This window comes from Manis pentadactyla, chromosome 14 (genome assembly GCF_030020395.1).
Source record: "Manis pentadactyla isolate mManPen7 chromosome 14, mManPen7.hap1, whole genome shotgun sequence".
NCBI classification, from domain to species: Eukaryota; Metazoa; Chordata; class Mammalia; order Pholidota; family Manidae; genus Manis; species Manis pentadactyla.
The window spans coordinates 7,354,263-7,377,465 of NC_080032.1; the positions used below are offsets into that span (position 1 = coordinate 7,354,263).

A 23,203-nucleotide genomic window follows, 5' to 3' on the forward strand; every position below is an offset into this window, starting at 1 on the left:
GGCTGCGCCCCCGGCGCCGCCCCTGGCCAGGCCCCGCCCCCGGAGCCGAGAGATGTCTCGCCCCGCCCCCACGCCGACAGCTCGCAGGCCCTCCTCCATCGGCCCTGCGTCCCCTGCTTTAGCACGGCCCCTTAGCCGAAGTGGTCATTCCGTTTGGCCCCCTTACACAACCGGTGGGGAACCAGGCCCCGCCCCACCCGGCGCCAAGGTGAGCCCCGCATTGAACCAACACAGGACTGGAGACACTGGGGTATCTTTCTAAGGGAGCAGGATAAAAATTCCCAGCCTCACAGGAGACTCCATCTTCAAGGATACCCCCCAGGGCTCCCATCCCAGGACCAGACTCGGGACCACCGATCCCTGGCCACAGTTACTTCTAGGGGTTTCAGCCGTCAGAAGACTTGGACCACCCGGCCCCTTAAAGGTCCCTCCTTAGTCCCAATACCTCCTCCTTCCCCAGCCCAGGGCGGGACCCTCTAGGCAGACAGAGGGAAACTGAATCACCAAGGCCACCCACAGCTGCGGAAGCGGAGAACCGCTGGCCCGCATCCATCCCTGGCCAGCAGCCCCTACCCCATGCCCTGGGCATTCAGAGCTGACTCACAGCTGAACTTCCTGGGGTCCACCCTCTGCCTCCAACCCCGGCAGCATGGAGAACCCTGAGCGGGCTGGGAGCCAGAGCAGCTGTCACTAAGCCCTTGCCTCTGCATGGTTCTCAGCTTTCACATCCTAACCACGGATGTTCTCTGAGCTCAGGGCTGGGTAAACAGCACGTCGACTGGGTTAGTGTGGCTCACCCCTAGCCTGTTGTCTGACCAGTAAGTTTTTGATGACAGCTACCTGTCCAGAGGAACAAGACTTCAAAGGATGACTGCTTAGCTCGGTCCACAGCGACCTCTGGTGGTTAGTTTATGGAATAGCTGCACGTGTCCCCCAACCCCCATTATTAGAGGTGGATTTAAAATCCCAGCCACCCTCCCCAGGGACTTGCTGAATCAGACCCTCTCTGTTGGGCCTGGAAATCTTCACTTTTTACATTGCATCTGGTGATTCTAACATCCCCTGGAGCTTGCAAATCACTTCCAAATAGCCCAGATTGTAGGGCAGGGGATTTCCAGGTCAGTAACTAAAATATGGGGAGTATTAAGACAGGGTTTCTCTAGGAAGGGGCTGTGGGAGAGAAAATGAGCCAGCTGTTAAAAAAGAAAGACCCAGGACCGACATGATGTCACTTCTAGGCCAAGTCACTAAACCAGGACTTAATACCTAACTTAACTGAAGTTTCAACCTCCTCCAGAAATATAGTTCAGAAATTCTGACTGGCATCAATAAAACAGTCTGTCACAGGTGCCCTCTCCAACTCCCAAGGATGATGAGATTTAATCCACCTAAAGGGACACCTATTCTTGCCTCCTCTCGCATCCACAGATCACACTGGAATGTGTATAGCAGATCCTTTAGAACACTAACTAGATGTATCCATGCCACACTGCATGGACTGATAAATGTGACCCTTCCCTGTGTGTATCCCCTGCTACAGAAACAGTATTTATGATGTCTCCAAAAGCAGGGGCTTTGGAGCAAATCCTCCGAGGTTATTTGCTAGCCATAATCCTTAGTAAGACTAAGAATCAACATTGTCTTTCTTAAACATGACAGTTGTACTGATTTTAGTTGAAGTCAGAAGGCAGCACCCACCTCCCCCCCGCTCCAACATTTCCTGAAAAGGAGGAATCAGGGTCCCTTAAAGGTTACTTTCTTCTTGAGACTTTGTCAGTTTTCCAGTGTTTCCTTTACTTACAAAACAATAATAATAATTTTAAAAATAATAAGCACCCTGGCCTTCTCATAATTGGACTAGCGGGAGTGGTAGGCAGGGTCTATACCGCTTCCAACACTGCCACAGAGCATCTCCCACCGGACTGCTGGTGAGGGCTGGGCTGTGAGGAATGAGGACTGATCAAGACGAGACTCGAGTGGGCCTTGGTGGAATGGAGAGCTGCACACACTGAAGCGGGGGCCGGGGGGCAGAACCCAAAGCAGGGGTTGTGCAGCTTGAGTAGGGGAGTGGGGGAGGTCAGACTAAGTCTGTCTGACTTCAGGGCCCCCGTTTTTAACCTGCCTTGATCTGTGGGCAGCAAGGTTCTCCATAGGATATTCCCTGTGGGAGGATGGGGGGCAGGTAAGCAGCTGCATGGAGGGCAGCAGGGGCCTCCTTTGTGCCCCTTGGGGTCTACCTGAAAGCTGGGGGCAGCCTGCCCTTGCCCAGAGGCTCCCGAATCCCTCCAGTCTGAGTGCTGCCCAGGCTGCTGCTGCCGGAAGCAGGTGATTGGGGAAGGGCTCCGGGAGGCACTAGGGGGTGAGAGAAGAACCCATTTCCAGCACCTTCCATAGAAAAGGTGCACTGCTTTTGGCAGCAGTGGCTGCAGGACAGGCCTCTCCTCTTGTTGTTCCCTGTCCCTATACACATCACTTTCCTGCTGGGGCCTGTTTCCTCATCCGTAATCTACACAGCTCACAGGCATGAACACACCATCCTATAGCTGCCAGCTAGGAAACAGGCTGAGAGAGGGGAAGTGGCTTGCCTGGGGTCATACAGATCTAAATGAGGCTCGACACAACCCTGGTCCCTAATCTCTAGGGAGGGCCTCTGTCTACCAGACTCTCAGTGGGGGACCCTGCACCTTCTCAGGGGCTCCGCTGACCGTTCCAGACGAGACACCTTACCCAGTGGATGGGCTGTGCCGATCAGACACCTCTCCAGGATCTGGGACATGGGCTGAGAAAATAAAAGGGGGCTGGGGAACTGAATTGGAAGGTGGCAGAGTCACTGCAGGGGCCAAACTCAGAGGAAGATGACTGAGGGGGAGGAGAAGGCCTGAGGACAGTGGAGGTGATGGAGCCCTGAGCCCCCACTTCCCTACCACCCTTGACTGCCCCCCGAGTTGGTGGACTGAATCTTTTCAGCCAATATCCTTTGGGTTGAACAAGATTCAGTAGTTTCCTGCTCCTCAGACCAAACCCACCCCAACTAAAATAGTCGCTCTGGGGGTGGATCACGCCCAGTTCATGGCCCATGGAGAGCCCAGTGCAGGGGCATTCCCTGCAGGTACCGTCCACCCTCTCTCTGGCCTGGCCTGAGCCCTGCCACCTCCAGGCCCCTATGTGGGATGGGCCATGGCCTCCCCAGTTGTGTCTCAGTGGGTGGGGAGGCGGTGGGGTGGGGAGGTGCCAAGTGCTGAGGGCTGGGATCAGCGGGGGAGGATCTTGGCTCTGGTACCTCCAGGCTCTGTGACCCTGAGGCAGCTGGAGACCTCTCTGGGTGTCCATGCTTCTACGACAGGGCTGTAAAGAAGAGGGTCACAGAGCAGATCCTGAGTCCTCCCAGAAGTGCTCCTAGCCATGATTAAGGCAAGACAAGTGAACAAGCCTTCAGCTTTCTGGGCACAGACATTTCACCTTAAAAACAGAGGTTGCTTCTAAGTGTCCATCAGTAGAAGAATGGATAAAGAAGAGGCGGTACATACACACAATGGAATATTATTCAGCCATAAGAAGAAAACAAATCCTACCATTTGCAACAACATGGATGGAGCTAAAGGGTATTATGCTCAGTGAAATAAGCCAGGCAGAGAAAGACAAGTACCAAATGATTTCCCTCATTTGTGGAGTATGAGAACAAAGAAAAACTGAAGGAACAAAATAGCAGCAGACTCACAGACTCCAAGAAGGGATTAACGGTTACCAAAGGGGAGGGGTGTGGAGGGAGGCAGAAGGGGATTGAGGGGTATTATGATTGGTCCACATGGTGTGTGTGGGGTCATGGGGAAGACAGTGTAGCACAGAGAAGACAAGTAGTGACTCTGTGGCATCTTAGGACAGTGACTTCAATGGGGTATGGTGGGGGGACTTGATAATATGGGTGAATGTAGTAACCACAATGTTTTTCATGTGAAACCTTCCTAAGAGTGTGTATCAATGATACCTTAATAAAAATAAAAATAAAAATAAAAATAAAATAGAGGTTGCTTTTTTATTTGGCTTTCTGATACTTTGATGTTTGCTTCAATATAAAATAATTTTTTAATTGCCTACTTCCCCTATGTGCTCAGACCCTAAATATTTGAAACTCTTGCTCTAGGAAGAGATACATGTTTAATCTGTGGCCTTGAGGACTCTATTGCTTGAAACCTGGTATGCTATCTACCAGAAGGCCCCTCTGAGGGCAGGCTCCTTTCTTAACCTCAGTGAGGGGTGTGAGGGGTGTCTCCCTGGCCTGAACCCCACCTCCCAGAGGATAGCCCAGAACCCAGGGCCCTCGCATTGAGAGGCAGGGTCCCTGTCCCTGGCTACCGAGGCCTGGGGTGGTGCCCCTGTCTGTGTGCTAAGGAAAAGCCGGGAGCTGAGAGCCCCAGTTCTAGGGTCCTGGGCCTCCCATTGAATCTGGGCTCCACCATGTAAGCATACCAACCACTGAAGCCCTCGATCTTCAGTGTTTGCATGGAGGAGCCAGGAGGCCACCCTAGGTCACATCTGTCTGTCTCCTAAGCCACATGCCCTGCCTGACACTGTGGATGAGTCGCTTGCCCTCTTTGAGTACCAGCTTCCTTATCTGTAAAGCAGAGATGAAAACAAAAATATCAACAATCTCAGAGTTGTGCAAGAAAGTGTCTAGAGAGTATATGCTCCTTAAACAGTACTCAGTGTCATCACTGCCAGCATCACTCTCCCAGTCCCCAGGAGAATGCTCACCCACCCTCCTCTGCTCCCCCTGGAGGGATCTCCCCTTCTCCACATCCAGGCAGCACGAGGCATCAGAGCGCTGGGGCATGTGCACAATCAACTCTTTAATCAATTGGAGGCAGGCTTTGAGCAGCCCTGCAGGGCTCTTACCAGCTACTGTGCCACAACAGCTCTGGGGCTAGTGCCCTGGCGTTGGAGTGGAAAGCTGGGATCAGGGCTATGGCCCTTGGGCTGCCGAGGTCTCCTTGCAGGACCCCAATCCCAGAGAAGGCAGTTCTCACAATGACAGCAGCCATCAAAGTTCCACTCCTTGTGCTGAGGAGTCTGAGATACTTGGTGCCCTTCAGACTATGAGTGGCCTGTGGGGCCAGGCTGGGCCAGACGCAGGCAGAGAGACCTCCTAGGGAAGGTGCTTGGCTTCCTGCTTCAGGGCGGGCTCTTGGCTCAGGACCCTCGCAGGGGTGGAGGCTGGGGTGATCCAGGGGACATTGCTCCAAGTGCACATGACGTGTCAGCAGTCAGGCACGTGCCTGTTGCAGGGACGTCTTGAGAAAGGGTGGAAGCACAGGGAGTGTGAGAGGCTGCTGGGGTGGGTGAGCCTAGCAGGCTACCAACTAACCAGCTTCAGCTCGATGGTCTCTCCATCTTTGGGTCTGTAGTCAGCAATACCTGCAGACAGGTCAGGGGATGAGGGGCGGTTAACAGGACAGAGCATCACACCCCCAACCTCCTGTTCTTGGCCCCTGCCCTGAGGCCAGGGTCTGTAAGATCCTGAAGGGATGGGAGTTAGAAGACTCAGCCCCCAAATATGCCTCACAGCTGAGCCTGCTGGGCTCTCCTGCTACACTGCATCCCCTAGACCAGCCTTTATCTGTAAAAGAGACCAGATCTGGGGTCTCCATCTGCCACCCCTTTATTTTCTCAACTTGTTCAGAAGCCAAGCAGGGAAAGAGAATGCTTTTTATTGGGCTCCCTCAGAGAGTCCCACCTTCTAGAAAGCACTTGGCCCAATGCCTGGCACATGGTAAGTGCCCAAGGAAGTTCCAGGTAGCAGGAGCAAAGACAGATGACCTTTAAGACCTTTAAGAATCTGTCTGGTCAAACAACAACAAATGTTGGTGAGGTTGTGGAGAAAGGGGAACCCTCCTACACTGCTGGTGGGAATGTAAATTAGTTCAACCACTGTGGAAAGCAGTATGGAGGTTCCTCAAAATGCTCAAAATAGAAATACCATTTGACCCAGGAATTCCACTTATAGGAATTTACCCTAAGAATGCAGCAGCCCAGTTTGAAAAAGACAGATGCACCCCTATGTTCATCGCAGCACTATTTACAATAGCCAAGAAATGGAAGCAACCTAAGTGTCCATCAGTAGATGAATGGATAAAGAAGATGTGGTACATCTACACAATGGAATATTACTCAGCCATAAGAAGAAAACAAATCCTACCATTTGCAACAACATGGATGGAGCTAGAGGGTATTATGCTCAGTGAAATAAGCCAGACGGAGAAAGACAAATACCAAATGATTTCACTCATATGTGGAGTATAAGAACAAAGAAAAACTGAAGGAACAGAACAGCAGCAGAATCACAGAACCCAAGAATGGACTAACAGTTACCAAAGGGAAAGGGACTGGGGAGAATGGGAGGGAAGAGAGGGATAAGGGTGGGGAAAAAGAAAAGGAGCATTACGATTAGCATGTATAGTGTGTGTGGGGGCATGGGGAGAGCTGTGCAACACAGAGAAGACAAGTAGTGATTCTATAACATCTTACTATGCTGATGGACAGTGACTGTAATGGGTTTTGTGGGGGGGACTTGGTGAAGGGGGGACCCTAGTAAACATAATGTTCTTCATGTAATTGTAGATTAATGATAACAACAACAAAAAAAGAATCTGTCTGGTGACTGAGCTGATACACAAGATGCACATGACACCTTAGGATAAGAATTAAAACTGGAGACCCACTAAAGGCCCAGCAGGAGTCAGCTGCAGGCCCCCATTCCACTCCACCACCCATTGTGCACACCCAGTGCCAGGCACAGGCCCTGAATGGCCTAAACCGGTCATGTGGTGATCCCTTTTCTCTAGCCAACAGTGCGCCCAGAATTGGGGCCATCTCCTAGCAATGGGTCCAGGAGGGCACCTGTGTCCCAGTTCCACCTGAGACAAGTTTTCCTCAGTCATAAAAGGCAACAGGCCCTGGGAAGACACAGAAGGAGGAGGAAGTCAACAAACTTGATGATGGAGTCACAGGGAGATGGAGCTGGAGCCCGGGTTGCACTAGTGCTGAAGTACTTGCTCCCTCTGGATTCCGGTCACATGGGACAATGTATGTCCTATCATGTTGCGAAAGCGAATTTGCATTGTGTTTGTTACTTACAACCCAAGCACCTAGTGGATGGTATTTTCTATGTGGCTATTACAAAGAGATATGCTAAGCTACATATACCAACACAGAAAGATGTCTAGAATAGATTAAGAATATTTTTTAAGTTGCAAAATGGTATACAGAGCTGTGTCATCCAATACGTTAGCATTAGGCAAATGAAGCTACTCAGTACTTGAAATCTTAGTATAAAAAAAAGCATGCAAAATGTCATTAGTAATTTTACACTGATTACATCTTAGAATGATATTTTGCATATATTGGATTAAATAAGATATGTTACCAATATTAGCTTCATCAACTACAATTCAGGATCATTCATGTGGCTCACATTTTATTTCTATCAGACAGCATTGCTACAGAATATGGCTCCATTTTCATGAAAAAAACAAACTCATATATTTAAAGAATTATCTGGAAGAAAATATGCAAAAAATTAAAAGGAGTTATTTCTGGAGAGTGAATTATGGGTGATTTTAAATTTTTTTTTTTTTTTTTTTTTTTTACCTGTCTGATTTCCTGGAGTTGCCACAATAACTTACATAAAGATTCTTAAGAATATAATTCAATATACAATAAGCAACCTTGAGCATCACTGAGTATCCGAGGCCCAGGAAAAGCTAGGGTGAGTTGAGGAAGCCTTGTGGCAGGGACAGGGCTGGGGTGGGACACATCCACAGGTGGCCAGCCACCAGACTCACCTTGCAGCAAGGGGGTGTCAGGGGCCTGGAGCAGCTGCCAGAACTCACGTTTCCCAGCTTCCTTCCCCATCACGGAGGTCAGGTAGGGGCCTGACATGGAGGCCTGGGTTCCATATCTACCAAAGGGACAGGGGAAGAGGGAGAAAAGGTGACTTTTGCTCCCATGGACCCAAGGGCAGAAGCAGAAGTACTCACACCAGGAAAGTCCTGTCCTCACCCTTGGGGCCAGAGCTAGCCAAACCCTTCCTGTCCAAGGGCCTCATCTCTGCCCCTCTTCTTCAGCCCCACTGACACTGTCCTATTCAGGGACTTTATCCCTTCTGCATTGACCATGACCATGGCCTAAAGGAAGGGATGCCAATTATGTTATCAACTGAGCAGCTGTCCCCTCTCTGGGGGCTGATTTGTAGGGGTGAGAATCAGAAGCTGCAGGCATCACATATAAGGTACAACCCCTCATGAGAGAGGGTGGTGCCAGGTGCAGAGAGAAGCAGGAACATGGGGGACAGGGACAGAAACACCTGGCTGGCACTGGGTTCTGGAAGTGTCTGTGGCTCTGTGGCACTCCCCTCTTCCTGTGCCTGGGTTGCTCAGTCTCCTCTCTAACTCCACACACCCCATGCTCCCCACTACCAGAGAGGGTTGGAGCTCAATTTCTGGCCTATGCAACCAAGAGACTGCTTTCTCACACTCCCACCCCCAGTTCCTCACCTCCAACTTTGCATCTCTCCAACCCTTCTGGACGCTGCTGCTAAAGGATCCTCTTAAAACCCCATGAGTCATGTCCTTCCTCTCTCCAAAAGGCTTATTAATGGTTTTGTCTCAGAGAGGGAGGGTGTTTTAAGAAACAGAAACCCACTCAAGATGACTTAGTCAACGGGAAACTATTGTTTAGGGGATGTCATGGAGCCAGTCATTCCCTAACTCTGGGAGCCCCCCAGGCACACAGGTACCTTTCTGTGCATCTGCCTCTCTCTCTTTCTCTCTCTCCCTTTCTGTTTTTCTCTGTAGTCCAGCTTTCTCTGCTGTGCATTCACATGCCTCAAATGCGGCCTTCCCGCCTAGCCTCTGAACCCACTAACAAGAGAATCATTTCTCTGATTGGTGAGCCTGATGTTTTCTCAGAGGACCTGGAGTTCTGAATAAAAATGTGAAGTCCTATTTTTTTCATTTTGATGAAAATATCCAAATGAACGCTGGCAGGGCTTGGGTAATCTCAAGGCCTGGCCAGACCGAGGCCTGCCAAGGCTGCTCAATGTGTGTGGCCATCTGGGACTGTACTGACCCCAGCAGTACTGCTCTACCCACTGCAGACTACCAGGAAGAGAACCGAGGTGAGCAACTAGGAATGGAGTGTTCAGGACCAGGGAAGAGCCTAAGACGCCACAGCTGCTCGTACAAACTCAGGCCTGATAGCAGCTCAATCCAAGGGAGGCTGAGAGCATCTGGCTCAACTGCACAGCTGGCAGTGCACACCTGCTCCTCAGCAGAGAGTCCCATTTGAATGTTAACAGTTTTATAGTTCTCTTTGTTTTTAATTTGTAGAGCTGTTTAGGATCTATAGCTGTCTAGATCCAGAAAGGGAAAGGACTTCAAATAATAAACATAGTAGTACACATCTAAGCCACATTATAACAAAAATAACTTACTCTGGGATCTGGGAGTATTTTTGTCCTCTAAAGGGGTCTTTGCATATCTCTGGCTCAAATTCCCTGGCCCATATGACTTCAAGGCACCAAATGGGGACCCTTCTGGCTGTAAGATGTTGTCCTTTGAGAACTCCAGTTGGGGACAGCAATCAGGGTCTTCTCAAACTGAGGCATATCTTTCTAGAAGAGATGTCTGGGGTCTGGGTGACCTGGTGGAAGGCACTCAACTTCTCTGGGCCAGATTCCCCACTGATAGTATAAGAATATAAGAATCATGCTCATCTTATTTAAAACATGGACAAGGCTGGGCATAGAGCCATGCTCCAGAAATGCTTGTTCTCGGACTTGTCAAATCTCAGGTGAAAAGCAAGTTTAAGGACATTGTCCAACCTCCACATTCTATAGAGGGCTTGCTCCAGGGTATTTTGTCCAGACCAAGATCGATTGATAATAAAAATTCTTACTCTTATGAAAGCTAGCCTGTATTGACTGCTGACTGAGCATACAAAAAGTATGTGCCATGTGCTCTTTGTGCCCTATTCCTGGACTCTGGAGAGGCTCTGTGAGGAAGCGAGTGCGATGGACATCCTCACTGAGCTGCAGCCAACAACAAGCGCTAGTCGGAGAGTGGCGGGGCCTGGATTCCGACATGGAGGCTCTGCCTCTGGAACCTGCCCTCCTGATGGCAGTGCTGGCCCAAGGCTGCCTGTTTCTGCTGCCACACAGGCAGCTCAGGAGTGGGGAAGGTAGAAGCAGAGCCTGGGCTGGTACTTCTCCCAGGGGAACGCTCTCCTCCATCCCCTGTCCCATCCATGGCCTGTTTTAGGGAGAAGGCAACGCGTGGGCTGAGAGCCGGGAGGTGGCAGGTTCTCACATGAATCCTCCGAGCTTCTGGGCCTTCTTCAGAACATCCTCCAAGGAGGACCCAGCAGGTACAGAGATGGAGTGTCTGTATGGTGGCCAGACGCTGAGGACCTGCAGCATGACCCTGATGACCTCTGGCACTTGGATCTGTGAAGGCGTCTCCATAGTTGGCTCCAACATGGCTGTAGAGGGAGACAGGAAGGGGTGGCTCATGTGCAGGCAGAAGGCCGGGGTGCTCATCTTCCTCCTCCCCTTGGAGACACCGTGGCCCATCAGGACCTCCTCCTTCCCTGCGGGCCCACCTCAGTCACCACCGCCACCTGGGCAGCTGGAATCTGCCTGCCAGTCCAGCCCTCCCATCCCTTAGCTCCCACATTCCCCAGCCACCCAAGGTCAGGGCCCTCACTGGCTTCTCTGCCTCCAGGATCTCCCCTCCCTCCCCCGCCGCATAGCATCTGAGGGGGCTCTTTCCGGAACATATACTTGTGCTCATGTCACTCCCTGTTAACCTCTGAGAGTCTCCCCTCCTTTTCATTTTCCTTCTTGCCACTCCAGCTCATTCTCCCAGACCCATCTTCAGTCAGATGCTTCCCCCAAATTCCAGTCTTTCACTCCCTCTTGTTCCTGCTGCCCCCTCCTCCTTTCTGCTTCCTTCTCCACCGGCAAATCCCTCTCAACAACTCAAGGCTTTCTCCCAGATGAAGCCCTGATTCAAGCTGCTAACTGGGACTCATTATGACATATCAGAGCTAAACAAAATGTGTCTCTCCTTACTCATTCATTCATTCAACCGTTTCTGTACTGGGTATCACACAGGGGCTGGAGATTCATGGGCAGCTCACAGCTCATCATTTGGTGTCTCCCTCCCCACATTATGAGCTTCTAAAAGCTGTGACTGCATCTTAGCTGCCAGTGTGCCCGCCCCACACCCACAAACCCCTGCGGACTTGGCAAATCAGGAACAAACAATCCCTACCCCTTGAAGAACCTCTACCCACTGCCCCTCACTGGGACATGCAGTCTTAAATAGGCACTCTGCAGGTTGAAAACAGTGGGGTTTCTGTGAAAGGTCTGGCTACCTCTTGGTTCCAGGCAGTCCGGTGAGATGAGATCTACATAGCTCTTATGATTCAGGACGGGCAGCAGCTGGGAAATCATGAGAACATTCTGGAAGGCCCCATCCTCTAGGCTGGCCAACAGAGCAGCCCTTGCCTTGAGGCATGCTATGCTTAGCTCTACCTCAATTGTGGGGGAGGTCATCAGCAACTGGCAACAGAACAGAGACGAGGAAAAGGTGGGTCAGCTGGGGAAAGGAGCCAGGTCTTCCAGCCTCTGACCAGTCCACCACCAGGGTGGACCATGGGCCCAGGGTCTCTTTTCCACCTGCAGTGCCAGAGGGGTGCTGTAGACATTCCCAAAGTGGCCCTCGGGGGTCTGGGCCTTCAGGATCTTGTCTTGCACTGTCTTGATGGCCAGGATGATCTGGTTCCTCTGATTGGAGTTGAAGTTGGAGCGCTCTAGACAGGTGAAGGCCAAGCCTGCCATGGCTGCCGTATCTGCAGGAAAGAGCCAGTTGGGGTCAGCCCAGGCAGGGCCTCAGGGCAACACAGTCAGAGCAGCATTTTAGAAAGTTTTCAGTAGCCAGGGGGACCACCGCAGCCCCGTCTTCCCATGACTTTCCCAGCAGGGTCACTGTAAGTCCAGTGTCCAGGACAAGCTGGACGGTTGTTCTCCCAACCCTGCCTACTGCTTGGAACGTTAGAGGCTGGGAGAGGTCAGGAGACAGAGGTTAGGGACGGAGGCCTGGGAGGACTTTATCCTACATCACGTCTTTCCAAACCCTCCTGCACTTTGAAATCACTAGGGAAGTTTGGTGGGTCTGATTTAATATGTCCAGGGAGCTGTCTGGGACCTGGGTTTTTTTAAACCTCCCATCCCCACCCCTATATGATTTAGTCTGTCCACAGTGGTTTTTCTAAAGCTTCTGAGATAAAACATGCCTTTTGCTGTCAGGAGCCCTGCCACCTTCCCTCTAGGCACCCACCCACCCCCCTAACCTACTCCTTCCTACCCCCACCCTATGCAAGGCACACTCACTCACTCACAGAAGCACAGGCCTAGAAGGGACAACAAATCACAAAGACGAGAAAGGGCATTGGAGGGCCAAGGTCACACAGTGAGGAAGCAGATTCAGAATCCAGGCCTCAGGCTTCCCAGCTCATATGACGATCAAATCATAGCTATCTATCCAGAACATTCTCCATACCAGGCACCATACCAAGTCCTTTACTTACAAGGTATCCTCTAGAGCTATGCTGCTGGAAGGTTATTTTGCAGGAGAAGCTGAAACAGAAACGTCAGCTGACTTGCCTGGAGTGTCCTACAGCGACTGTGTGATCACCCTGGGATCAGGACCCCAGTCCAGCTCCAACTTTGGCTCACTTAACCACACATGAACCCTTGCCATCTCGCCCCTAAAGGACTCTACAAGGAAGGGTCCCAGGGAAAGGTGAGCATGGGCCCAGGGGTTGGAGGCCTTCACTGGGGGCTTGGAGGAGTGTCAGCCTGGCCTCAACACTCACCCACAGAGAGGTGGCCCCAGGGGAGATGCAGGTCATGTTCCACAGCATGCAGGAGCTTGCCCACCACACTGCCATGGAGCCGCTTCTGGTGGACGCACAGGGCCAGGATGCCCAGGCCGTACTGATAGTAGCTGGTGTTGGGGTGGCCCCTGTGGTTGTGCCCTGGGAGGGAGAAAACCGCAGAGCAGGAGCATCCCAGCGGGCCCGAAGAGTTGCCTCTCTGCCCCCTCCCAGCAACCAGCCCAGCAGCACACAGGGCCCCACTGCACACACCTCCCAACTCCCTCCTCTGGGTTGTGGGATCCTTTGTTCCTTCATTTCCTCAACCCATACTTGCTGGGGGGACCACTACATGTCGGGTGCTGTGCTTGGAGAGATGACCAACCAGGGACAAGAGGCCAGGCACACTGCAGCCACGACCTCTAACACTAACACAAGAGCACTGTTAGAGCTGAAATCCAGACTAAAATCCACGGGGCAGTATGCAGAGGTTTCTGAGTAGCAGGGGAGTCAGGGCAGGATTCTCTGAGGCAGTGATGCTGGGGAGGTGGGGCCGGGGGAGCCAGAGGTGGGGCAGGAGTGAGCTAGAAGAGGACAGAGACCTTCCAAATAGAGGGGACACTTTGAAGACCCTGGTTTGTGAGCTGAGAGGTGGCCAGTGGCCAGTGTGGCCAGAGGGCCGTGGAGGCCCAGTGGGTGGACAGAGTCTGAAGAGGAGAAAACACAGACAGGCTGTGCCAGAGTGCTGAGAACACAAGCAGAGAGCAGCCTCTGCAGGGTTTAAGCAGTGCTCACGAGGTCAGATTTATATTTAAAATGCTCACTCTGGCCGCCATGTGCTGGGTCTGGTCAGGAGACAAGAACGTTAGCAGAGAGGCTGAGGAGGAAGCAGTAAGGAGGCTGCGCAGTTGTCCCAGAGATGGACAGCCAGGTCAGTCCTGGTGGCTGAGCAGCAGGCCTTGCCAGGCTTGAGTAAGGATGGCTCCTGGGGCAGGCCCAGGTTTCTAGGTGGACATTCAGACAGGCAGAATGAAGGGCAGGAAAGGAGCCTAGGGGGAAAATGCGACGTTCTGATGCAGTGGCTTCAGCAGGGAATGTTGTCTGGTGCCCTCACACGCCCGGCAGGCCGCATCTCCTCACCAATGGCCTTCTTCTCATCCTCCAGGAACCGCTTCAGTTTTGAGACCAGCCTGTCCCCCTTGTGGCCTCCAGCAAATTCACAGTTGGCCCTGAGAGCGAGCAGGTAGAGGGCCAGTTGGCCCATGGAGGGCTTGTCCCTGTCGTATTCGCTGGTGCCAGGCCTAAGACAAAGCCAGTTAACAATACTCCTATGAGAAAGTGCTGCCCCGGTAAGCCTGGCTTGGGGTGCCCCCAACAAACATCACAAAGTGGAAACAAACCTAACACTTGGAAACTTTGCTAGAACTGCCAAAAGCAGGTGTAGTCAGCTATGTGAGTTGTAAGTTGCATAACACATATGTGTGTCTTTGAGAAATTAAACTCAAGGACAAACTCTGAAGGCTCCTGTATCCAAATGACATGTGCCCGCCCCACTATTATGGTCACACTTCACCTATGCATTCTCCCCTTTCTTTCCTCTCCCTGCCCTGTGTCCACTTCTGGAGAGGAACCAAGCAGGAGATGCTCCGTGGTGCTCCTGATCCTTCATGTCTCATTCAAACTCCCACACTGGACCTCAGGAAAGGCCTCCCCTTAATGACTCCTGGAAAGGAAATACAGGGTCAGATGCTGCTTCTGGTCTCAGTGTGGAAGATTGCTGTCATGGATTAGTGACGTCTGCCTCAGGTACAGGACGGTGCATTAACAGCACAAGGGCCCTAATTGGCATCTCCAGTCTAGTCAAACAAACCCCATTCTAAAGTTGGAGAAAGGCCCAAAGGAGACAGAACTTGCTCAAACTCCCAAAAAAGCAATGACAGGCCCAGACCAGGACGCAGTCTCCTGTTTCTTAGGATGCGAAGCATGACTTGGGGACAGGAGAAGAGAGAACATGGCAATACCCCAGGAGGTTCTGCTGGTAATCAAGCTTGAGGTGGTGCAGGTAAAGGGCCTCCTTGGCCCCGGCCTGCACGCTGGAAAGGCGCAGGCCCACGTAGACACTGGGGTTCAGGTGCTCCAGGGAGAGCCGGTCCATCCAGGGCAAGAGGTGCTGGCCCAGCCTCTCCTGAAGCTTGCTGTCCTCCCCTGGTGTATCTTAGGAAAGAGAACAGGCCACGTGAGGTTGCGGGCCAGGCCATCAATAAGGAGCTGCTTTTTCCTTCCCAAGGCTTTCTTCAGGGAGTGAATATCCCTACTCCACCTCCACCCACCACATACCCTATTCTTATGGGGAAATCTGGCTGTTTGAAAGGGAACAGGGGAAAGCAGGTATCCCAAAGGGGCAGTTGGAATGGGTTAGGGAGAGATGGGGAGCCAAGGGCCGAGGAAGCTGGTACCAAGCAACCATCTGCCATAAGGAGCGACAGAGAGACTGGATACAAGCCTCGTGGTATGCCCCAGACACCCCACCTGACCTCAGCAGGTCCTTACACCAGCCCTGTGACACAGGTACTGTCATCATCGCTTTGACAAAAGAGGAAACAGAAGTTCAAAGTCATGTCATAGCTTATGCAAGGCCGCAGAGCCACGGATAGACCCGCTGGCAAAACCTCTGCTCTCTGGTGCTGTGAAGACATATCCTACCTGCTCACAGAAATTCCAGCCCATACGTGCAGCATGTTACACATCTAATTTTAAAACAGCAGACTGCCTGCCGCCTTACTGGGGCTGCCTGGTGAAATTCCTTTGTGCAGATAGCAAAATCAACTTTTTCTGTCTCCTGTTTAGGTCATGAGGCCCTGAGAATGAGAGGTAAATTGTTCCTTTGCAACCATTTATCAGTTGTGCTTTGGGCTTTGATGGAAGCTGTGTAACCAAAATACGTGGGGAAGCAGAAGGCAGCTCCAGCTGACCTTCCTCCCTTAGGGGAGGACCTGAGCTGAGCAGGTGGCCTTAGAGGCCCTTTGGACTTTCCCCCCTCACTGCCTCGCAGCTGCTGCAGGGCCCCAGCTGCCTCCACGGTACCACATCCCAGGATGCTGGGCAGGCCGTGCCTCCCAGGGACTGAGTGAAGGAACTGCCTGGCAGGCACGCGGACCAGGCTTCCTGTCACATAGCCCATCTCTCCTGACTTGGGTGCCGCCATCAAATGCTTGTTTTCCCAAATGTCACAGTATCGTGGCTATGAGCTTGGGGGTGGGAGTGGTGTGTGCTTTTCTTTCCCTTCCCTTTCTTGGTGCCTTTCTGGGTGTCTGTCTCCATTTCTGCCGCTATTTCTCTCTCTCTCTCTGGATCAGTCCGTCTCCACATCTCTCAGGCTGTCTCTCTAGTCATCCATCCCTCTGTACCTTTCTCTCCCTCTCCCTTTTCTTCAAACTGGTGAGGGTCCCTGCCCACACCTGGGCTCTGACCTCCATCAGGTGAGTCAGCCCTGGGATTAGAAGTGATAAGAAAAGAAGCCAGAGCTGTAAAAAGAGGCTGATAACTACAACTCTGCAACCTCAGGAAAGAGCCAGGAAGATTCACCCAGATAATAAAATGGCCCTGGGCAAGCTCTCTCCCCACCAGGGCCTCGTGCTCCCAGGGCTGCCCGGCTCTGCCAGCTGAGGACTGATGGGCTGGCACTGACATTCAGAAACCCAGGAGCCTGCCCCGCGCTAGCAGTGGGGCACCATCTGGTTAGTTTCACAACTGCCCAGAGCTTTAAGCTGGTAAAGCAGGCGGTGTGAGATCCCTCACACCACAGCAAGGAGGGAGGCAGGGAGCATTCTTAGCCCATTTTACTGGTGAGAGAAAGAGGCTAGGAGTGACTAAGTGGCTCAGCAGCAGTGGACTGTACCCAAACCCAATTCAGGGCTCTTGTGGGGGTCTATGTTGAAAGGTTCATTCTGAGTAAGGGTGAGGACCGGGTCCCAGGTGCCCCTGGGTACTGTCTGGGCAGGAACCAAGATCCAAGCGCCTGGCTGTATTTGTGGAACACAGGCGGGAAGCTCCTGGTGCCCAGGGAAGACCCTGGCCTGGAGCTCCGAGAACGGGGTCTGGGGAAGTCCTGGAAAGCTAGAGCACTTCAGCAGGTCACTTGGCCCCTCCAACCCTTGGCTGCTTCAGCTGTCACCTGGACAGGACTGAACGTGCCTCTTGGTTCCTCCAAGCACCACAAGAGACCCTGATGGTGAAAGCACACTGCAGAGCATAATGCTGTGCGCAGCGTGCAACAAGAGAAGAGGGGGGGGCGGTCCCAAACTGCTGAGGATTCCCTTCCTGCCAGCTGCCTTCTGCCCAGCTCCAGGGCACAAGCAGCCTGCTGCCTGTACCCTCAAGCTCCCAGACAAGTCCTGAGAGGTCCTGAGGCTCCTAGGGGCACTGGGACACAGAGCTGGAATAGCTGGGCCCCAGCGTGTGAATATAATGCCAATGCCTTGCCCTGACCAGTCCATTCCCTTCTCAGACTCGTCTCTCCCCCAGGGTCTCCCACACTCACTTCCCTCTGCCTGGGAAAGAGGTACAGGGTAGATTCGGTTACTTACCCCACAACTTAGCGAGAGCTCCCAGGCCTCCCAGCAGGAAGAGGAAGGCCCCAAGGCACCCCATGGCAAGAGCAGGCAGGTGAGCAGTAGGCAGGAAGCAGGACAGACTCCGAGGGCTGGCCTTGCTCAGGCTTTCCTGACGACAGCCAGTAACTGCTGAGAGAGGCAGCTTCCTGTCACTGATTAATCCCTCCAATCAGCACAGGAAGGGGAAATGTCTGTAGCTGAGAGGAAAGGAAGAACAAACAGAGGAAGGGAGAGCGGCACGCCTGGAGGCAGGGGACAAGGAGAGGGGAGAGGCAAGTATGGAGGGCATGAGACATCTTGAGGCCAGCCACATTCTGTACCCCCTGCCTAAAGAGCCCTGGACCAGCACGGAATGCCCCACATCTGATCTGCCCAAGTCTGACTGTGCTGCCTGGTGTCCCCCTAGCTGTTCCAGTGATGGATGGGCAGGGCTGGGGTGCCTACCTGATGCCCCTCATGGAAGGAGCCCCTGGAAGTACCCACTCAGGCCTGGGACACGGAGCAGAACAGAGAGCTGCGGTGGTCACGTGAGCGACTGCTGGAGTCGGCTGTTGTCAGCCTGCCAGCCCAGAGGAAGGCCAGCTGGACTCGGACCAGACAGGTCAGTTCTTTCAACCAACCAGAAAGCTGGGGGCCTCCTGGAGACAATACAAAACAAGTTAAGGAACAGGAGTTCATCATTTGAGTGAGGTACAAAGCCATGGGTGTCAGGGCCAGTCGTCATGACTAGGAAAGTAATTTAAAAACATCTGTGCAAGGAGGAGAGAGAACAAAAAGATTCTTCATTTGCTTGGCCCCACAGGATAATCAATGTCCAAGAGTTAACTCTGGTGGTGCTGAGTGACCTTGGTCAGGTCACTTAACCTGAGTTTGAAATAGTTTCTCTTGTGTTAGATGAGAAGATAGGACAAAATCATCTAACTATCAATCCCTTCCAATTCAAATTGTGAAGATGTTATGACCCTAAAATACTTCCAATTATTTCCAAATAAGGCTTTTATTGCAATCATTTTGTGACAAATCACCAAGATTCATTCTTTTGAGATAATCTAGTTTTGTGCTTGATTTATCACAAGTCAAGCTCTTGACAAAGATGAATACAAAGATCTGCATCTGTTTAAAAGTACTTTGTACATTTAAAATCAGATCATCGGGTGTAGGAAGGCTAGCTGTGGCCCACTGGGGTGAGGTTCTGGGGAAAGAGGACCAGCTGGAGGCCCAACCTCTGCAGATCCTTGGGTTTGGCCCTCCAGGGGGAGCAGCAGCAGTATGTGTGCAGTAGAGCTGCCTCTGTCCAGGACAGCACCGCCCCAGCCCGCCACCTTCTGCCTGTGGTAGGTAGCAGTGATGAGTTCCTGCCAACTCCAGGAGGGCAGCCTGGAGGAGGCAGCCATAGTGGACTGGCACCCTGCCTCCGGTGAGAAGCAGCTGCTTTCAGGAAGGTCACCTCTAATCCCCGAGGACTCAGGGGTACCATGGTGATCGGCGGAGAGCAGGCACATTTGCCAGAGTTATTAGAAACTGACTGGCTGGGAGTGGAGCTGGGCTGTTTCAGATAACAAGCCCAGAGAAAGTCAAAAAGAAAGATGATTAAATCACTTGGTTCAGGATTTCTGATTGAGGGTCTATAATGGAGAAAGCAAAAATGAGTTTGAAATGAACCTGTAGAAGTCTGCCTGCCCTGCATCAGGACGGGCATGGATAAAGCCAGCTGCAATATTAACAGGAAACATTATTTCTCTCAAGGTTGTATTATAGCTGTAAAGAGTCCCAATAACCATGTTCTTGGAGTGACTTGCTTTTTCATTGATATTTCTTTTTTTCCCTAAAATCACAAACTCTCAGAAATTTGCTGTTTGAAATTCTATTACTAAGAGAGAAACATGCCTGGAGTAGCTAAGTCACTTTGACACAGAAAATCAGCCTCAGGGGAGAAGTTTGTAGACTCAGTATTTCATACCTATTTTTATAGTTTCCATGGGAGCAGGCCCCAGAGGCAAATTCGCTGTCTGGACCTAAGCTGACCTTTCGCCTATGGCCCTGTGCCGTGTGGAGCCTATCAAAGCACCGCTTGGTTTACATTTCACCCAACCCCACCCTTCACCCAAATACTTTAATAACCTTACACAGACTTACCCTTTGTGTAGTCAGGCCCCGCATTCCCTCTGCAGGTGGGTCTCCCTCATTGATGTGGGTCAACAAGGCTGATTTTGTCAGATTAAAGGTTTGTTCCTGGTGGTTTTAGGATGACAGACTAGGACATAGCCTAAGAAAGAATCCAAAAGGAAAAAATAAAACTGTATGCATGGAGATGGCAGGAGAACAATGAATATATGTTTGCATGGTTATATATGGAATATTCTCTTTTATTAATTAAATCTGTAAATATATAAAAATCTAACTTTAGAGCCCATTGAATGTAGAAAGATGTTCATAATTTTAGATTTTAAAAAATTACATTAAGTGACATATATAGATTGCACAAAAAATTAGAAAATACAGATTCGTTAAGAAGGAAGAAAGGGAAAGAGGAGGAGGGGGAAGAAAAGAAAAAAAATCATCAATAGTCCCATAATCTAGAGAGTAGTTCTCAAAGTATGGTGTGTGGAGCCCTGGGGGTCTCCAAGACCCTATAAGGGGTCAATGAGTTAAAATTCCTTTCAAAACTAATACAAAGACATTATTTGCCTTTTTTACGGTTTGGGCATTTGCACTGATGGTGCAAGCAGTGGTGTTTAAAATTGCATTGCTTTAGCAGGAATCAAGGCAGTGGTCCAAACTGTGATAGTAATTTTATTTCTTACCCCCATGTACTTTGGGGGAGGGGAAAAAAGCTGGTTTCACGTAAGAATGTCCTTGATAAGACAAAAAATGATATTATTAAATCTCAACAATAACAACAAAAAAAGGGTCATCCTACAGACCTGGACTCCAATCCTGCCTCTGTGGCCTTTGGCAAGTCACCATTTCTAAGCTTGTTTCTTGTAAAATGGGAGTGTAATGCTGCGTTCATAGGTTTCTCATGAGGATCATATGAGAATACAGGTAAAATGCTTAGCATAGTGCCTGGCCTATGTCTTGAGCTCATTCAATTTCAGTTATTAGTAGCTAACTATCAAAATCCAGGAAAGAATTCTCCAAGGAACAGTAAATGTCCACTTAATGAGTTTCCAAATCCAATGTCTGGATTCCAGATTAGTACGAGAAAACAGCTTTGTGTGACACAAAACTGTCAGACCATCCTAAGCCATGTAGCCCTGGGAAACATCAGACAAGGCTGTGACAGGATCTGGGTTATCCTACCTGATGGCCTTCCCTTCTTTCCCCTGCACCTTCTCCCTCCTCAAAGGCTGGCTGTCCTGACCAGGAACCTCTGGAGGAGACACACTGGATTCTTGCTCGCAGATCCCAGGAGAACTACCCCACAGACCTTTGCAACTGTCTTGAATCTATAGGCTCCTCTGTGGAGTTCTGGATCCAGCTCCAAAGTAAATACTGGAACCATCTTCCTTTCTTTTGGCTACTTCCGTAGCCACAGGAGTGTTCTAAGCAGAGGGAACAACATGTATGAAGGCTGGAGGTGGCCAAGGAAAGGGGACTGGCAGGGAAACAGTAGAAGAAACAATGCTCCCAGGCCCTGGTGGTCAAAAATGGCAGAGCTAAATAGACACAGACGTGGTATCTGACCAACCAGGCTCAGGCTCAGAGTATTCCACTTACCTCTGTGTGGACTTGGACATGTTACTTTCTCTCTCTGCTTCAGTGTCCTTATCTCAATGGGGTCATAGCGATACCCACCTGTGGAAGGGTTTCATGAAAATTAAAGTAGGACAAGTAACTGGCCTACAGTCTGAGTTCATGAAACAGATTCTGACCCAAGATGTATCAGCTGAGTGCCCACCATGTGCCAAGCAAGGACTCCATTTTTCAATTAGTCCTCAGAACAACCTTGCTATGCTCCAGCTTGCTAATGAAGAAATTGAGGGGCCAAATGACTATCCTGAGGTTTCGTAGGAAGGGCTGAGGCACCTTCCTCTGGCGCACACTGCCTTTCTGTGAAAGCGTCCGTTCCCACTGTTAAGACCTTAATAACAACACTAAAAGTGAATATTACTATAAGCAATATTTTTTAAACTAGCCCAGTACATGACAGAAGGAAATGATATCTCTCTCAGAATGTACCTCAAAACCTAGGCCTCAAATAATTGCAAAAGACAGAGTGGTAAAACAACGTGAGCAGTAAATTTAATAAAATATGTATGGGATGTGTATGCAGAAAACTATAAAATTCTGAAAAAGAGCTGAAAGATCTTAATAAATGGAGAGGTATTCTGTGTTCTTGGATTAGAAGACTCAATATTGTTAAGATGTCAGTTTTTTCCAATGAGATCTATAGATTCAAATAACCACAATGAAAACCCCAGTAAGCTATTTGTGGATATTGACAAACTTACCCTAAAGCTTATATGGAGAGGCAAAAGGCCCAGAATAAAATGTTGATTTTAAGTCACTTATGGAAGGAAGTCTTTTGGAAGACTGGGTACAAAGTGATATGCTGTGGGAGAACCGTATTTTGACCAGTTACTCAAGGACTCACATCTTGATTTTAACCTTATAAAACTTAAAGAATAAATAAGATGCTAACTAATAAATTATTATTTAATAAAAACTTACTAATTCCTTAATAAAATTTAAATCTTAGTCTCATCTTTGATAGTTTATCAAATATCATAGTTGACTTTAATTTTTGTCTAAATCACTCTATACATATTAATTGTATACTTCTTTTTGCAAGTTAAATAAAATGTGATTTCAAAAAATGTGAGCAGTTAAGAGGCATGGAAGATAGAGTAAGATGGTCCAACATAAGTCTAATGGAATTACAGAAGAAGAAAATGGCAAGAGTGAAGAGACAATATTTCAAAAGATAATGGCTGAGAAATTTCCAGAATTGGAGAAAGATATCAATCCTCAAAATGAGGAATCCCAGTTAATCTCAACCTAAATAAATTAAAAAAAATCCAAACCTAGATACATTATAACAAAACAAAACACATCAAAGATAAAGAGAATACCCTACAAGCCAGAAAAAGACATGATATATACAAAGAGACAATAATTTTACTGACAAAACTTCTCAGTAGTAACAGTGGAAGCCAGAGCATGCTAGAATATCTTCATTGTACCGAGAGAATATACTAGCCACCTGGAATTCTATACCCAGTGAAACCATAACCCAAAAACAAAAACTGAGTAAAATAAAGTCATTTAAGACAACCAAAAATGAAGACTTTACTTACAATGAAACATTACCAACATATCTTCAGAAGAAGGAAAACAATTCCAGAAAGAAAGCCTAAGATGTAAGAAAGAATAGTAGCAAAGAAAATGTCAAGCTTGAGGATAACTGTAAACTAATTTGGACTACATAAAACAATACCAATAATGTCTGATATATAGAATATAAAATCAAGATAAAAATAAAGTACAATTATATATACATCTAAAGGAATCAGATAGGAGTTAAAGTGTACAAGATCTTTGTACTGTTCCTGAGGTGACCAAAAGAATGATTACCTTAAGGATCTGATAAATCCACTGTTAAGTTAAAATTTTTGGATAATCATTAAAAGAACAGAAAGAGAGTAAATGAACTA

General features: G+C 49.7%; 1 protein-coding gene and 1 long non-coding RNA gene across 3 annotated transcripts in view; one reads left to right on the top strand and one right to left on the bottom strand.

The window, feature by feature from the left end:
- Positions 1-4,828: 4,828 nt before the first annotated feature.
- The window catches only part of TCN2 (transcobalamin 2), a 37,694-nt gene continuing 19,319 nt past the window's right edge, over positions 4,829-23,203 (bottom strand). Inside the window, exons 2-12 of one of the 2 annotated variants that reach the window (XM_057492558.1) lie at positions 19,683-19,812; positions 17,991-18,184; positions 17,520-17,675; positions 14,955-15,147; positions 14,074-14,234; positions 12,934-13,095; positions 11,735-11,907; positions 11,431-11,617; positions 10,362-10,533; positions 7,839-7,954; positions 4,829-5,412 (exon numbers count right to left, since the gene is read on the bottom strand). In XM_057492558.1, the coding sequence (XP_057348541.1) occupies positions 5,351-5,412; positions 7,839-7,954; positions 10,362-10,533; positions 11,431-11,617; positions 11,735-11,907; positions 12,934-13,095; positions 14,074-14,234; positions 14,955-15,147; positions 17,520-17,583 (1,290 nt within the window). In that variant the 5' untranslated portion in view covers positions 17,584-17,675; positions 17,991-18,184; positions 19,683-19,812 and the 3' untranslated portion in view covers positions 4,829-5,350. The remainder of the gene's footprint in view (positions 5,413-7,838; positions 7,955-10,361; positions 10,534-11,430; positions 11,618-11,734; positions 11,908-12,933; positions 13,096-14,073; positions 14,235-14,954; positions 15,148-17,519; positions 17,676-17,990; positions 18,185-19,682; positions 19,813-23,203) is intronic. The other variant, XM_057492559.1, reaches the window with a different exon arrangement.
- Positions 17,786-22,219, top strand: LOC130680874 (uncharacterized). Its single transcript, XR_008993901.1, has 2 exons — positions 17,786-18,147; positions 20,896-22,219. It is a non-coding gene; the product is annotated as an uncharacterized LOC130680874 (long non-coding RNA).